Here is a 17,662-nt window from a genome sequence, read left to right as displayed (position 1 = left end):
ATATTCTTAACATATGTCTTAATATATATAAAAGGTTTAAATCGTATTAGATAGTTTTATCACAACTGAGCTAACATAAGGGTGAAGCGTAAATAATTTAAAGTGTAAATAAAAAGTGGATGTTGATAGTTTTGTCATGTTCCTGGTCTGCACTAAGTTGTCAAATAAAATTCATTACGAAAAATGTCTTAATTTATTTCTTTAATCGAAATGTTTCAAAGAAAACATGTTTTGTTGGGAGTTGTTTTAATTTTACAAACAAATTCATACTTCAAAAATCCTCTGTATACCACCCAGGCTCCTATGGCGTACTATTTTAGTCTATTATAATTACACAATAATTGTGTACTTTGGAATGGATACAATATGAATTGGGCACAGATTGAAATTGCTCTATGCTATGATCGGAATAGCATAATACACCATACTAGCCTACTCTTATCATTTTTACAGTTCACCGTAAATGCTGTAGACAGAATACACATTTTGGAATAACTTACACAGAGACAATAATGTAGCATTTTTTAAATTTGTTCCATAATGCATCCTGTTTTGCATAATATGTATTCAAATATTTGGCAGTATATTCTGCATTCCAAACAGTGTTTTGTTTCACTGGTCTGACTGTGAACTTCTGGCTCAACCAATGAAAGGCAGGAGGCGGGGCATGAGAGGTTTTTGAGGGAACCTTTTTAGTGGAACTACTTGAACTAACTTTAACTAGTGCTTTCAAACCAAGTAATCATGATTAATCGCATCTAGCATAAAAGGTTTTATATATAGCCTATATATATTAGCATTAGTACTGAAAAATGTTGTATTGTATTATACAAAATGTAAAGCAGACACATGCTATATAGCTTATATATAGCATATATATATATATATATATATATATATATATATATATATATATATATATATATATATATATATATATATATATATATGAGCTTCACACAACTAAAAGTAGTGCTGTCAAATCGATTAATCGCATCTAATGTTAGATTAATTGATTTGACAGCACTACTTTTAGTTGTGTGAAGCTCTCAGCAGTGATTGGCATGTCATTGACTGATGTTCTGACCAATGGGAGCAGGCCGAGGTGTGTTGACATGAGAAGTACCACCCACACTGAAGAAATGCAGCATGAACAGGCAGAGGAAGAGCAGGACTGTGCAGGTGTGAAGAGCGTGAGGGGAAATTCCTGATAGTATCTGCTGAAAACACGTGAGTATTTACTTTTCTTTACTTTCTAAATGTGAAGTTTACAAAAAATGTATATTTAATTTGTTGCATTATGTAACGCTTAGGCTATTGGACTTTCCTATGATTTATTTTGGTACAAAGATAAAACAATCAAAATGCCTCCTTTGTGGAATATAATTTTTTTAATCATTAAATCATTTAGAGGATCCTTCTTTACAAAGTGACTTAAACATAATTAATACTAAAATACAACGATTCATCCTAAAAACACAGTAAAATTAGACATTCTGCAATATAAAGTTGCAAAACTGGTAAAAAACTTGTATACTGTATATGGAGTTCAAAAGTCTGAGACCATTTTAATAAAATTACATTGAACTTATGATTCTTTGTACAGATAGGCAGATTGTTTTTCTTTATGATTCTCAAGATTCTCAAATCCTGCTGAAGAACATGACCATCAGGTTTTGGTTACGTTTGCTCCAGTAGTCATGACAGTAAAGCATTTGTACTGAAAAATGTTGTATTGTATTATACAAAATGTAAAGCAGACACATGCTATATATAGCTTATATATAGCCTATATGTATATATCTATATGCATATATATATATATATATATATATATATATATATATATATATATATATATATGCATATAGATAGGCTATATGTGTGTGTGTATAGTATATATGCACAGACATGCGTGCACACATACACAACAAACACATACTTTATAAACAGATTTTTTGATATATAAAAGGTATAATAGAGTGTGGGAAGTGTGTTCAGGCTTTTTGTGAAATTAGCTGTTATTGAAACATCATCTGGCATCTGATGTTGAGAGGAAGTTGTCAGGAAATTCTCAGGAGATTCTGAAGATACTTTGTGGCTTGATTTGCTTCACTGATCGATTTAATGTGTTATTTTGTGGCATAAATGAGAGTGCTATCAGGCTGTATGATTAGCAAAACAACCTGTTTATACTTCTTTAAAAGCTCATTTGTGCATCCCCTGAGTTTGGAAAAAGCCATTTGAAATTACTTTGGCGCTCTGTTAACCCTCTATGGCATGGTGTTGCCCTCAGGCAACAAACTACCTTTTTGGACCTCACACCGCCCCTTTAATTTTTTTAAATATATTTTTTTAAATATATAATATCCCCTGACATGTCTGTTCAATGAAATGAGGGGCTGAAGTGGGTGTGACCTTTTGTTTGGGGGTGGAGCAGTCCTTTTATGAAGCAAAGCCATATGGTACACAGTGCCACCAATTAGTAAGATAAATATCACTTTTTAACATGTTTAAGTTAAAATAACTTTATATTAAAAAATATATGCATGTGCATCAGTATGTAAATAAGTATGTTTGATTGTTTAAAGATTTATTTTGTTTTTATTTATATACTAAAACTGTGTTTTTTTTGTTCGTTGCCTCAGGGCAACACTGTGCAGTTAGACCGCTTTTGTTCAGGCAATATCATAGGGTTAGGAGGACCATATGGTGCATTCAAGTTCTCCTGAGAAGTTTGTTTTTACAAGTTCGGAAAACTCAAAGAATGCGCATTATGTGTCATAATTTATGTTTCATTATTATTGTTGTTGTATTAGTTATATTATTGTTGTTGTTGTTGTTATTAGTATTATTATTATTATTATACTGCCACAGAGAATGATGGGAAATGTAGTTTGGTCACTCATGCCTATCAGCTCATAAACTGGCTAAATGAGTAGTGTTTTCTGGCAAACTTTATCTCTCTTCTTCATTAACAGTACACATAATATGTACACAAACTAAATTGTACTTGTCGGAATTCAGAATTAAATTTATCATCATTGAAAACTATTTTCTTCTGCCATTGCATCCCACTCGTAATTACGACTTTGTGGTGACGTTCATGTGCACATTGGGGGGGGGGGGGGGGGACACATTTTATGATGGATATATTATCAGGGACCCCTGATAAAAAAAACCCTGATGAAGATTTTTTTCCCCAAAAAAACAAAAAGTCATGCCATACATGGTTAAGAATTTTCTGGGAAAATGTGTAGTCTGCCATAAGCATGACAGTATCAATATGGGTGTGTGCGGATTGTGGACATTTACCACCTCTTAGAGAATGGCATGTGTGGTCTATGACATATGTCATAATGATCACTTGTTCCATTTAAATATTGCAACATGACAGGAAGTTGATGAAAAGCAAGACCAGGCTTGTGGAGCAAAATCAGAATCACTCTATCTATCTGCTTGCACTTATACACATTCCCCCAAATTGAAAAATAAAAAGAAGAAGAAAGAATTAAATGCTGTTTGTTCTCCATTCGACTTTATCTGAAATTATATTATTTTCTTTTTAATAATGAAAGCTTTACAGTTTTTCTCAGTCACTTTGAAACACTTCTACACTTTTTTTTATTTTTATTATACTAGAATCATCCTTAACATTCGCAAACCGTGCATTTCTCAAAACAATTTGTACAAACAGCAGCTAGCACGGTTGCAGACAGACGGATGAAGATTAGGATAAAGTTCAAATGCAGTCAATAATAATCCAACAGGCAAAATAACAGAAGGTAGTAGCAACACAAACACAGACAAGACTGGACAAACACTGAGTGAAGATGAGTATCTTAAATACACATGGCGATCAACTAAATGACAAACAACTGTGACGAAGAAGCAACTGAGAAAAACTGTAAGTAAATACATAAATTACGGAGCCCCTAAAGGGATGTGGTGGTGGAAAATGTTTTGCTTAAAACAAGAAAAAACTAGTTACAATTATGTGTTTTTTTAAAAAGAAAACATATGTTCAAGATATATTCTCCAAAAACAAGTCTATTACAGGCCAATTTACAGGAGTGACAACCAGATTCTATAACCAGATCTTCAAAGCTAAAGTATGTAACATTTTCGGTGTTACATTATTTATTTATTTTTGTATCTTTTTGGGGAAAAAAAACGTTTGCGTTCCCCCGTGAAATGACACTCGGTTACTAACGTAACCTCGGTTCTCTCTAGAGAGGGAACGAGTGTTGCGTAAGTTTAGCTTACGCTACTGGAAAACTCCTTTTCTCGAGAATACTGAAGCAAAAAATTATCCTTTAATTTTTAGAATGTAAAACGCATTTGCTGCAGCAGGCAGACATAGGCGAGACAGCTCGCGTGCCTATTGGCTGCTCTGCGGCAACTGCTGCAACCTATCAGTGCGTCTTGGCATGACTCCAGCGCCAATGGGAAGCCTTCCCGCGCTGTCGTCATAGCCCGCCAAAAAGGGGTGTGGTTAGCCTATAAAACCCCCTCGCACAGGTTGCACAAGTGATTTCAGTCGACTAGAAGCGAAACCAAAGTGCAGCACAAGCACGGCAGGCTACGCAACACTCGTTCCCTCTCTAGAGAGAACCGAGGTTACGTTAGTAACCGAGTGTCGTTCTCTTACGAGAGTACTCTCGTGTTGCGTAAGTTTAGATTACGCTATGGGAACCCTATGTAAAGCGCCGTGCGTGCTGAGTTTCAAACACTTATGTCCCAAGGGCAGTAGCCCGGGGCTCATGTAAAGTGAAGTGATCGCAACGGCATAATAGGGCGGGACAACTCGGTGTTATGAGATAGGTGCATATACATATATCTATACAGTTAAGGCAGTATGACCACCTTAAACTGCATAGGCCACAGGACATGCAGCATATCAACAATCTAATCAAACTGAGTTGGGTAGACAATGTTAATATAGCATCATCAGACTGAGAGCAGTCTGGCCTGTAAGGCAGGTACTTCCAGGTTATAAAACCTTACAAATGTAGACAGCGAGGCCCAGCCTGCTGCCATACAAATGTCATGGATTGAGACCCCACTTGACCATGCCCACAATGAGGCCATACCTCTAGTCGAGTGGGCCCTAACCCCCAAAGGGCAGTTCAGGCCTTTGGATGCATAAGCTGACGCGATAGCGTCCACTATCCATCTGGACAGGGTCTGTTTCAAGATGGCTAGCCCTTTGATGCAGCCACCGACTGAAACAAAAAGCTGCTCTGTTTGCCTAAAGGTGGCGGAGCGCTCCACATAAATCCTTAATGCCCTCACCGGGCAGAGAAGGTTAACCCCGGCCTCACTGTCAGATGCAGGGAGGGCCGAGAGGGAGATAACTTGCGCTCTGAAGGGAGTCGCAAGCACTTTTGGGACGTAACCGTGTCTTGGTTTGAGGATGACTTTAGAGTCATTAGGCCCAAATTCCAAGCACATAGTGCTTACTGAGAGCGCGTGCAGGTCGCCCACCCATTTTACTGAAGCTAGTGCCAGCAGAAAAGTGGTTTTGAATGACAGGTATTTTAGCTCCACCGCGTGTAGTGGTTCAAATGGTTCGCCTTTCATGGCCTCGAGGACCGTGGAAAGGTCCCAAAACGGAACCGAGGGTGGTCGAGGAGGATTCAGCCTCCTAGCACTCCTGAGGAAACGGATTACGAGGTTGTTCTTTCCTAGCGACTGGCCATTTGCAGGTTTTGTGAACGCTGCTATGGCTGCCACATACACTTTGAGCGTGGAAGGGGTTCTCCCGCTGTCCAACAGCTCTTGTAGGAAAGAAAGAACCACCGTTACCTCACCTTTTAGCGGGTTTAAATCATGAGCTGAGCACCACTCAGCGAACACTGACCATTTAGACGTGTAGAGCCATCTAGTAGACGGAGCTCTCGCCTCTGTGATCGTGTTCAGCACTCCCTCCGGGAGGTGCAGTGGTGATAGTTGATTGCCCACACATGTAGAGCCCACACCTCGGGGTATGGGTGCCAAATCGCGCCCTGGGCTTGGGACAACAGGTCCTTCCTCAGCGGAATCGGCCATGGAGCCGCGCTCCCTAGTTCCATCAGTTCTGGGAACCAGACTTGATTCTCCCATAACGGAGCTATCAGGAGTATTGAGCATTTGCTGTCTCTGACTCGCTTGATTACCTGTGGTAACAAGGCGACCGGGGGAAACGCATAGAGAGGGCGCCTGGGCCAGTTTAGGGCCAGCGCATCCCTTTCTTTCGAGAAGAACGTTGGGCAGTGAGCGTTGGTTTGCGACGCGAACAGGTCTACCTCTGCTCTGCCGATATTTCGTACCATAAGGGGGTGCAGGGACCACTCTCCTGGGGAGAGTTTTGCCCTGGATAGCATATCTGGGCCCACGTTCAGGACGCCCGGCACATGCGCCGCTCTCAGCGAGCGCAGATTGTGCTGGTTCCATATGAGGAGGCGTTTTGCTATTGCAAGCAGGCTCCGGGACCTGAGGCCGCCCTGGCGATTTATGTAGGACACCACCGACGTGTTGTCCGTTCTGACTAGAACATGGTGGTTCCTTAGCGCAGGGAGGAAGAACTGAAGGGCATTTTCGACCGCTTTCATCTCTAGACAGTTTATGTGGAGACGCTTCTCCGCGTCTGACCACAGACCCATAGAAGGTCTCCCTTTGTATACGGTGCCCCAACCCGCGTTGGAAGCATCTGTCGAAACTACTTTGAATTCGTGATTCGTGATTCGTTTGATACTTTGACGCGTTCCTGTGTCAGGCGCGCCCCCATAGAGCTGGAGTCCAGTTCTATCCCCAGAAAGGAAATTTTCTGGCTGGGGAGTAGAATGCTTTTGGTCCAGTTGACTCTGAGACCCAGCTGTTCGAGATGGGTCAGCAGTAGTGTTTTGTGTAACACCAATTCCTCTTTTGACTGTGCTATAATTAGCCAGTCGTCCAGATAGTTCAGGACTCTCACGCCCCTTCGTCTGAGGGGCGTGAGCGCCGTGTCCATGCTCTTCGTAAATGTACGAGGTGCTGAAGGGAAGGACGGTGTACTGATAAGCCTGGCCCTCGAAGGCGAATCTCAAGAATGGCCTGTGACGGGCTGCTATTTGGATCTGAAAATAAGCGTCCTTCATATCCACTGATTTAAACCAGTCCCCCGGTCGAATTCGAGCGAGAATTTGTCTGGTTGTAATCATTTTGAATGAGCGCTTCATCAGCGCTTTGTTCAAGTGTCTGAGATCTAGTATAGGGTGGAGCCCGCCGTCCTCCTTTGGTACTAAGAAGTAACGGCTGTAAAACCCCCCCAGCCCCCTTTCTCAGTAAATTTGCTATCTCGGTGCGAAGTAGGTGTGCTACTTCCTGATTCACCGAGGTTTCGACCCGGGCTGTGAAGCGCAGTGGTCTGCGACCGAACTGCAGCGAGTAGCCCTGTTTCACTATTTTTAGCACCCATTTCGAAGCCCCTGGGATGCTTTCCCACGCTCTTGCGTGAATGGCCAGGGGTAGAATGAAATCTGGGTTCTGGTCGCTCAGATTCGGGGACCCGGAGACCCAGCCATGATGACGTACTTCGTTCATCATGTTCATTTCGAGTGGGGCAGACAGCGCTTCGCGCAGTATTTCTGTAACTGACACTCCAGCCGTGTGAGCGGGAAGATGCTTTAATACAGACGCGGCGCTGCGAGCTGTTCCCAAAGTGTGTGCGCTGAGAGGCAGACACGTGACCTGCACTCACCACACTGCCAGGGTGGGCTGGGCTCATACACTGAGGCGCTATGTGTGTGCATCGCGCAGATACAGTCATATTCACAAGTAGGAGTGGGCGCTGTACAGAGGGCACATTTCCTACACTTAAAATATGAACGGCATGAGCTGGTTTGACTGATATGGACCCTGTGGTGGTGTGGGACACTGCATGGGTAGTGCTTGTGTGTAAGAGTGAACACTGGGAAGTGGGCACTATTCCTACACTTAGCGGTCGAGCGGCTTGAGCCAGCTTTATTGTTTTTGACTCTGGATGAGTGTGACACACAGTGAGGGTAGTGTTTTTGTGCAGGGGTGGGCACTGGGCGGTGGGCACTGGGCAGTGGGCACCTGTCCTACATTTAAAACACCTTCGGCCTGAGCCGGAATATGACCCGGTATAATGCTCTTTTTGACCATCGGCGATAGAGCAGCAGGTACGGCGAGCGAAGGCGGCGAAAATCCAGCCGGGTCCTTGACTCGAGCTCGTCCCGCTGAGATGCTGCTGAGAGATTGCTTCTCTCTTGTAGATCCAGCGAAGTCCTTCGCTGAAAGGAGACGAAATCACTTGTGCAACCTGTGCGAGGGGGTTTTATAGGCTAACCACACCCCTTTTTGGCGGGCTATGACAACAGCGCGGGAAGGCTTCCCATTGGCGCTGGAGTCATGCCAAGACGCACTGATAGGTTGCAGCAAATGCGTTTTACATTCTAAAAATTAAAGGATAATTTTTTGCTTCAGTATTCTCGAGAAAAGTAGTTTTCCCGTAGCGTAAACTAAACTTACGCAACACGAGAGTACTCTCGTAAGAGAACTTTGCGTTCCCTCGAAAAGTTATTTGCGTTCCCATGCAAAACCTGTTGTGAGTTCGGACAGACACGTCCTGTTTAATGTCCCGCTGGGAGTGCTTCAGAGCTTCAAGTGTTTGAACTTGAACTCAAATCTAAAGAAATGCAGTCAGTGCTTAACTCAAGGTGGAGTTATATATATTCACAGTTTCGAACTTCTCGGATCAATAACTCGTGAGCTAAATGTTGTTGAAACACAGTTCAGCTCATGGGACTTGATGTTAATATCCCTAGTAATCAGCACTTCCTTGTTTTAAGTGGGGAGAGGGGTAAGAACGTCATCAGGGTCTTCAGGAGGCCACCCTCCTTCACCGGTGTTTCGTTGATAGGCCCACGACACCTCCAGAGGGCTCAACAGCAACACCTGGCGTCCCAGGTGAGCCCCCTTCTGCTTTTACCCCTCTTTATTCTTTGCATCCCAGTTGGGGTCCTTCCTCTTTATGCAGATCCACCTGCTGCTTCGCTCTGCTGCCTCCAACAATGATCTGATGGCTTTCCTGAAGGCCTGTCTCAGAAACTCCCACCTCCTTCAAGAGCCTGGCTATAGATGTGGCCACAAACCCTCTGCACCCAACCTCTACCGGAAGTACCTGTGTACGCCAGCCTTGTTGTTTTGCCTCAAAAACAATATCAGTGTACTTCAGCACTCTTCTCCCACTCCCATGGTAGGCTACAGTTAGTTCCAATATGAACAAGGACTTCTGTGAAGTTGACCACAATACAAGATCCGGCCTGAGATTGGTGTTTAAAATCTCAGGTGGAAACTTGAGTTGCTGATCTAGATCCACTTGGATTTTCAAAACCGTGCGGCGTCCAAGAGGGTTCTATCCACTCTTGCAGCTGGTTTCCCTGGGCCCTGCCCTGCTCTCACGAAGGGGATTGTGGATGAGTGTCCGGATGTTGGGTGAGGGTTTATACTTTATAATTTATACACAAATTATACTTATTATACAATCACAGTAACGTAGAGCTAGAACCAAATTGCCCTCAAAACGAGCTTTATAATGCTAAATGGATCTCTATGAGCAGGCGGCTGAGAGACAAGTCCGAAGAGACCATCTGCAAAGTGCAATATAACCCGAAACACGTGACTACAAAAATAGTAATTAACTTCAATGTTACAAACTGTAGTGCCACCCAATTCAGTTTACACATCAATGGTGACCCACTGGTCATACTACACTGCTTTTGCACATTTTATATTATGAAAAATATTCAATAACTTCACTGTAACACACCAAATTTAGTTCACACATCACTGCTCTAATGTTGGTTATACAAAAAATAAGTAGGCCTATTCTTTACACAAATTATATTGGTATCGTACGCAGTCGCAGCTAACATAATAGTTACAACCTTAGCTTTTGCATTATATTTGCTTACTGAATTTGATGGCAATACACTGTATAACAGTGTGAAGTTATTGAATATTTTTTTCTAAAAAGGGTGAAGTTATTGATTTTGTTTCATAATAAATAATCATAAAAAATATGCATTTTTATCAAACTAAGTACTGTAGTATAACCAGCAGGAGAGCAGTGATGTGTGAACTGATTTTGGTGACAATAGCCTACAGTGTGTCACAGTGAAGCTATTGAATATGTTTAATAATATAAAATGTGCAGAAGTGTTTTGTGATTTGCACTTTGCAGACGGTCCGACTTGTCTCTCAATCGGTTGGTTAGAGACAAATTTATATTATAAAGCTCGTTTTGAGGAAAATTGGGTTGTAGCTCGTTGTTACTGTGATTGTAAATAGGTGTCCTTTGTGTTTTAACAACGTTTAGCTCACGAATTCTGATCCGGTAAGTTCGAATAGCCACTGAACTCCTTGAGTTAAGAACTGACCGCATTTCTTTATATTTGAGTTCAATTTCAAACACTATGAACGCTACATTAACGTACGGAGCTCTGAAGCACTGCCAGCAGGACATTAAACAGGACGTGTCTGTCCGAACTGACAACAGGTTTTGCGAGGGAACACAAAAGATTAAAAAAAGAATTCTCCCATCCTAAATATTTTCCACCACCACGTCCCTTTAGGGGCTCCGTAATAAACAATGAGGTAGCCTATATTTAAATATAGCAATTTTTTTTTTAATGAAAATAATGCAACAAAAATCATAATGGTCCTTTGAACAACCTTCCTTTTTATGCAAAATATAGTTTTTCCTTTTGTTTTTGAGATGAAATATGAATATGAAATGTGGTCTTGACAGTTTATATGACATTCATATATTACATCCCCTATATTTTCCAACCCAATTCATTGCCACGGCCATTACTGAAAAAATGCTTTCATTGTGTGTGTTATTTTTTCTTTCCATCATAAAACAGGGTCACTTTAATGCTTACATTGCTTTGTTGACATACAGGGGATGCTTAAAAGCATTTTTATCTGTTTTTTGACAGATCTGGATCAGAATGGGAACGATTAACTATACCTTACCATCCAATGATAGTGACATTTATCGTTGTACTTTAAAAGAAGAATTCAAGTACATTCTCCTCCCGGTGAGTTACACTCTGGTGTTTGTGGTCGGCCTGGGCTTGAACATCACCGCCTTGTACGTCATCTTGTTTCGAACCAAACACTGGAAGCCCAACACCATCTACATGATCAACCTCAACATCTGTGACACTCTTTACATCCTCACCCTTCCGTTTCTGATCTACTATTACGCTGATGGGAACGACTGGCCGTTCGGTGAGCTGATGTGTAAGCTGATTCGCTTTCTCTTCTACACGAACCTCTACGGAAGCATCCTCTTCCTCAGCTGCATCAGCCTGCACCGATTTATAGGCGTCTGCCATCCGGTTCGCTCTTTGTCCTGGATGAGCAGCCGTTGCGCTCGTTTGGTTTCTGTGGGAATATGGGCGATCATACTCATCTTCCAGGCCCCGATCCTTTATTTCTCCAGAATGAGACTTAATGGTGACTTTAAGATCTGTCACGACACCACCAGCAAGGAGCTCTTCAATGACTTTCTGGTCTACAGCTCGGTGGTGATGTTCCTGCTGTTTGTCTTACCATTTGGGGTGGTGCTGGTCTGCAACGGGCTGATGGTGAGGAAACTTCAAGAACCCAGTGTTGGCGAAGGACCAATGTCACAGCGCTCCAAGCAGAAGTCGGTGAAGATGATCATTATTGTGCTTCTGGCTTTCATGTTGTGCTTCCTGCCCTTCCATCTGAATCGCAGTATATACTACACCTTCCGCTACCTGGACCAAGAGAATTGCACCGTGCTTCGGCTTGCCAACAATGCCTACAAAGCCACGCGACCTCTGGTCAGTATCAACAGCTGCATCGACCCCATCCTCTACTTCATGGCAGGGCAGAGCTTCAAAAAATCCATCAAGAAATTAAGCATGAAGTCTGATAAATCCCTCTCAACCTTACTGTGAAGATGAAGATCTTGGAAAAAAAGATCTTGATTAAAAAAAAAAAGATTTCAAAAGGGGTTTTTCTTAGCGATGCCACAGGAACAAACATTTTTTTGGTTCCTCAAAGAACCTTTTAGTGAAGAATTCTTTAAAAGAACCATTTTTTTTCTCAGTGTAAAGAACATTTTTCCACTGTAAAAAATAATCTTTTGTGCAATGGATAGGTTTCTTGGATGTTAAAGGTTCAAAATGGAACCAGTGCATTACGAGTGCATACTCCTTCATTTATGGTGTGGAGACAAAGTCATGGTGGTGAACTTGGTTTGAACATGTGGAAGTGTGAATGACATGATTTTCAGTTTGTTCCTTACTCAAATCTACTGGTTTGCATGAGAAGACTTGGAATATTGCACAAGTTGCAATTATATGCATGCATGGCTGCATGCGATCAGAGACTGTATCATATGTTAATGGAATAATTATATCAATCTTAGAGAAGGCATGTTTGATTTTAAGCTGTATTTTTTATGTCTTTATTGCAGTTAAATGTAATGTAAAAGTGAAAAAATGATGAAAATGTTTTTGTTAATGGATTAAGATATATTGTTTATGTTACTGTAACTATATCCTGGTAGCCTAATCATCAGGATATTTTATGAAACGATTGACATCATCTATACTGAATAGCATAATATGCTAAAATTAGTTAGTTTAGCGAGTTAGTTTATTCTATTTTCTGCATTTAAGTGTGAATTGATTTTTATTTTATTTGAAGTGAATCAATACAGTAATTAATACTTTTATTCAGCAAGGATCCATTAAATTTATCAAAAATTACAGTAAGACTTTTACATATAATTTTTTTTTTTTTAACTTTTTAACTTTCCATTCATCTCAAAATCTATTCTACTTTCAAAAATGTGTAACAGTTTCTACAAAATAGTATTTCACAATATTACTCTTTTTACTGTATTTTTTGGGGGAAATTCAAACTTCATGCTGGTGAGCATAAGACTCCTTTCAAAAACATAAAAAATCCAACCCCAAACTTTTGAATAGTATATATTACCATAAAAATTATTATGCAATATGTAAAGATAAATTTCCAGCTCTTAAATACTGCAGTAAAGTTCTTTATTTTAAGAGTATAAATATAAAGAAAAAACAACATTATAATTTGAATGATAATAAATAAAAGCAACAACAATAGGTATTGTACAGGTAAAGTACAGAGTTTTCCCCTTACCTTGTCATTCTACTTCATCTTTGCAAACAGTGGTCTATGTCTAGCTCTGACTGTGCAGTATTCAAGAAATGATTGCAAACATATTTATAATGTATAAAAATTCACTTTATATAAAATGTGCATGTAAATGTCAGTAAAATAACTGTGATGCTATACCCTTGAGTAGCCTTGCCTGTCACTGCTTCATCTGAATTACAATGGAAAAATCAATAAATACTATGGAAGAATGAATACTATTCAGCTTTGAATGCAACAGCTCTTGTAGCGTCTTGTTTCTCTACATCTGTGTGACGATTGACGAACATCTTGGGAATGAATCTGTGGGAAGATCTTGACATGAAGGTTACGTTCACACCTCAACATTACTGATGTTTTCCAGTAGGTTCAGGTTAGAAGTTATTACCCAGTTATTGTAATAACTATAAAAAATACATAGGCCTAGTATGTAGGGTACATGGGGAAAGTACTACCATAATCAACATTTGTAAATGAGTTGTTTCATATTTCTCTATTATTTTTTACTTGATGCATGCATCAATGGATTGTATTTTGTCCTCTCAATCTTGTACCTTTTTTTTTTTTTTTGCTTTAAATAAAAGTTTGTCGTGTTATTCACTTCGTGTTGGCTTAATTGGTTATTGGTTTCTAATGCTTTAAAGAAGTTTTTTTTAAACCCTATGGGAAAAAAAATATGGAGAAAATATTTCTGGAACCAACCAGCGCACCACTGAAAAAGTGGTGAACGGTTGAACAGGCTATTACTCCCGAGAAATTCAGGTAATGACAACCCCATTTACAAAAATTCAAAGCATTGTGTACGAAACGAACAGAACAACTAGTTGTTAATGCCATATTTTCAAAGCACATTGATCAGAGATGTGTCTCTCTTCTGTGTGAACTTAATCACAGCAGGTCCTTGACTCATTCGTTAAGCCAGATCTTGCTAGAAAAACAGTGAACAAGAACAAGTCTATAAAAAACCAGGGGAGAAAACGAATGCACACTGAAACCAGGACTACATTGCAACCCGCACCTTCCCACTTTAAAACGTCATAAACTTGATCGCTTATGATATGATCATTCAAGTAGACTTCCAAACATAAAACACACCTCCTCTGATGAGAACAGCAAGCCATTTTGGTCACTGTAATATTAATTTGGTCAAAATACAGATAGCACACATACGTCTCCAAGATGTCATTTTATTTGGAAAACATCTGTGTTGTACAAAACATCTGATAAACATCTTTAAAAAAGTAGTTTTACATACGATCTAAATAATAAACATCTTAAAGACATTTTCTAAATGTCTTCCAGGCAGCAACATATGTCGGCCCAGATCCGGCCCACATTCGGTACAACTGGATTCCACACGGCCCAGATGTGGACCGGATCTGGGCCGACACTATGTTGCTGTCTGACGCCAGAACATATAGTCACAACATTGTCAATCATTGCAATTTCCGGATCGAGTCGTGTTCCGTATACACACATAACGAGAATTTAGAGGACTCACTCCTGTTTTTAAAATGCGGTTGTCTCTCCTGAAACTGGTGTACAGTGTGTGTGGGCTAATTTCCAACACGTTTGATAAAGCGAGCAATCTGACATGCAAAAGGTTAAGCACTAATAACTGTTAAATAGCAAAGAACCAGACAGCTAGTCTGAGCTGAGGCACTACAGATGTTAATGATAATACCTTTAAAAGGAGCAATAAATCTATTTTTAGCCTAGCTTAGAGATTTTCTCAGCTGTCCTCAGATTTATGTGATAAATTGTAAAATATATTGTATTGCTTCATTTTGCTGTTTTTTCCTTTCTTGTTGTAGAGAAAAGCTTTTTAAAAGGGCAAGCAATGGGTTTGGGCTGCTGTACATAAGTCATGTAGTTTAAACATCACATAAAACACATTCACTCTATTAGCAAAGAATTTAAGTTTGTGAATTAGTGTAAACCCTCTTTGCTTAAGTAAATAAATATTTTTGTATATATCCTGCATTATTGTTTGAATATATAAGATACGGGTGTAATGTTGATTAAACCATAAAATATATATGTATAAGAAATTGACAGTTGTATGCATGTTTTTCATGTTTTGTTTTAATTCTGTTTTTTAAAAACAAGGTGTTTGCAAACTTTTGACCATGGCTGTACATATTCAACTCATTTAAAATCTTAAATACTAAAAGACAAAACTACAGTAACAAAACGAACAAAAATTGATAATAATAATAATAAAAATTACAAAATCAAACTAGTTTCTCATAATACTTCTTAATGTTTTCTAACTGGAGAGACTGTCTCTCTAGTGCCTCATTGTTCTGAGTGTTATTTTCGATTGTGCGAGAAGTCAATCGGCAGCAGAGGCTTCGCTTAAGACATCTTTAGTGTCTTGTGAGTAAATGCCATTCAGTCTCCTATCATCTGTGAGCAGAGACCGAGCTTACTGTATTTGAATAAAATAGATCTATGACTTATGCAATAAATACGAATGTTTTCTAAGGTCTTGAATTCAAGGCTCCTCAAGGTGGTGAACTGACATCACCGCCACATATCTGCCCTGATCGGTCGCCTACTGATGATGTCATCTGCACGAAGGTCACGTCCTGTCAGCGGATGTCCTTCTCCAACCTTTCATATGTTTATCTGAGAAAGAGGGAGAGAGAATGAAAGAAGTGGTGAGATATTAGTAACATGATATAAAGGATATCCTGACTACATTTGTCAAAAGAAAAACATTTGTTGGTTCACAACTGCAAACACTGTTCCAGCCACCAGAGGGCACTAGACAAAATCATTTTCTCCTGATTGACTCGGCATGACCTGAACCAGTGGAAAAACTGACTTCAGCTCTGAGAGGAAAGGGAAACAGGGTGAGCGGAGGACAGCTGAAAACCAGAACAGATCCTCGCGTTTGTCTCTGTATTCACCCGTGAAGCACCAAACAAACGTCACTAACCCTCTATGGACCACATGCTGTAAAAGTTCAAAACTAATGCTAAAACTAATTTCAACTGATGCAAACTCAATTACATCTTCAAATCTGTAATAAAAAAATGTATATATATATTTATATTCTATTAATTTATCATTAACAAATATATATTTTATATTATATAACTATTTTTATTTTTTTCATAAATAATAGTACATCATTTGAATCATTTCCATTTCTACATAGACATTTATAATGTTAAAAAATATTTCTTTTTACATTTCTATATTGTAATAATTTTTCACAGTATTACTGTTTGTACTGTATTTTGGATCAAATAAATGCAGCACTGGTGAGTAAAAGAGACTTCTTTTATATAAAATTATGTTTAAATGTTTGAAAGGTGTGATTATCAATACTACAACTGAGACACAATTTGCATCTAGTTATTGCCTATTAAAGGGGTGGTATAATGCCCTTTTCACAAGATGTAAAATAAGTGTCCGATGTCCCCAGAGTGTGTGTGTTAAGTTTTAGCTCAAAATACCCCACAGATATTTTTATATAGCATGTTAAAATTGTCACTTTCTGAGGCTGAGCAAAACGCACGGTTTTTGTGTCTGTCCCTTTAAATGCAGATGAGCTGCTGCTCCTGGCACAGAGGGCGGAGCTTCAACAGCTTGCACTCACACACACATACACTGAACATTTCAAAAAGGTTTAGACTTTTATGTTCAAACCTGAGTCAGACAATGATGGAGAGACTCAAGAAGAAGTGACAACGTAGGACATTTCTGAATGGTTAGTTAATGAATTTATGTAGCTTATGTGGAGTTAACTATCTTCTAGTCATTGATTAGCATATTCTGTCTTGATAATCTATAAATCGTGTTCCGGGGGCGGGGTTTATGTAAATTTGGGAGGAATGTCATGTAGTCCCTACCAGCCGTTTGTTGTGGTCCTTAAAAAGCGAGTTCTTTAAAAGAAAATATCTCCCTTTGCTTTGAACTTTGAGCGTTGTAACTTTGCAGATGTTGTTTATGCTCAAACATCAACATTACACACTAACTAAAGTTAGAAAAGTGAAATCATAATCAACCACCCCTTTAATGTACAAGCAACACTATAGGTCATGGGACTGATTCCCAGGAAATGCATGAATTGATCAAACGTACACTTACAATGTTCACCAAATACGTAGATGTAACTAAAATGTTCCATTATTACACATTACATGTGTTTTATTTACCCAAATCACTTGAGTTGTTACATCTAAATACTTCAAACAATGCTAACCATGTTGACCTTCAACAGCGGCTCTATTCAAGCTTGTGGCCATAATGACATCACATTAGAGGAAGTAAAACTAGGTTTAAATAAAACAGCCATGTGACTTTATAAAAATGAAAAGCAATTGAATAAGTGTAAGAGCAGCTGTAAGGATGAATTGTGAAGAGAAGCCTTGAGATATTTATGTAAATCCCATGAGCTATTGATAGTCAATGTAAAGCCATTAGCCCA

General features: G+C 39.5%; 2 protein-coding genes across 3 annotated transcripts in view; one reads left to right on the top strand and one right to left on the bottom strand.

Moving 5' to 3' along the window:
• Window positions 1-1,151: 1,151 nt before the first annotated feature.
• Window positions 1,152-13,820, top strand: LOC307159918 (P2Y purinoceptor 2-like). The gene is made up of 2 exons (XM_079873631.1): window positions 1,152-1,230; window positions 10,989-13,820. The coding sequence occupies exon 2, from the start codon at window positions 11,001-11,003 to the stop codon at window positions 11,979-11,981; it is 981 nt and encodes a 326-aa protein (XP_079729757.1). The 5' UTR covers window positions 1,152-1,230; window positions 10,989-11,000; the 3' UTR covers window positions 11,982-13,820.
• Window positions 13,821-14,388: 568 nt separating this feature from the next.
• relt (RELT TNF receptor) overlaps window positions 14,389-17,662 on the bottom strand; it is a 35,670-nt gene continuing 32,396 nt past the window's right edge. For both annotated transcript variants that reach the window (XM_079873622.1, XM_079873623.1), the window contains exon 11: window positions 14,389-15,852. In XM_079873622.1, the coding sequence (XP_079729748.1) occupies window positions 15,841-15,852 (12 nt within the window). In that variant the 3' untranslated portion in view covers window positions 14,389-15,840. The remainder of the gene's footprint in view (window positions 15,853-17,662) is intronic.

Source organism: Squalius cephalus (assembly GCF_949319135.1).
Source record: "Squalius cephalus genome assembly, chromosome: 6".
Lineage (NCBI taxonomy): Eukaryota > Metazoa > Chordata > Actinopteri > Cypriniformes > Leuciscidae > Squalius > Squalius cephalus.
Note: the sequence above shows the minus strand (reverse complement) of the source record. Positions and strands in the feature narration are given on the sequence as shown.

Bases quoted from the DNA above. Each gene is read 5' to 3' on its own strand.
- LOC307159918 (XM_079873631.1), top strand. From the start codon at position 11,001: ATGGGAACGATTAACTATACCTTACCATCCAATGATAGTGACATTTAT.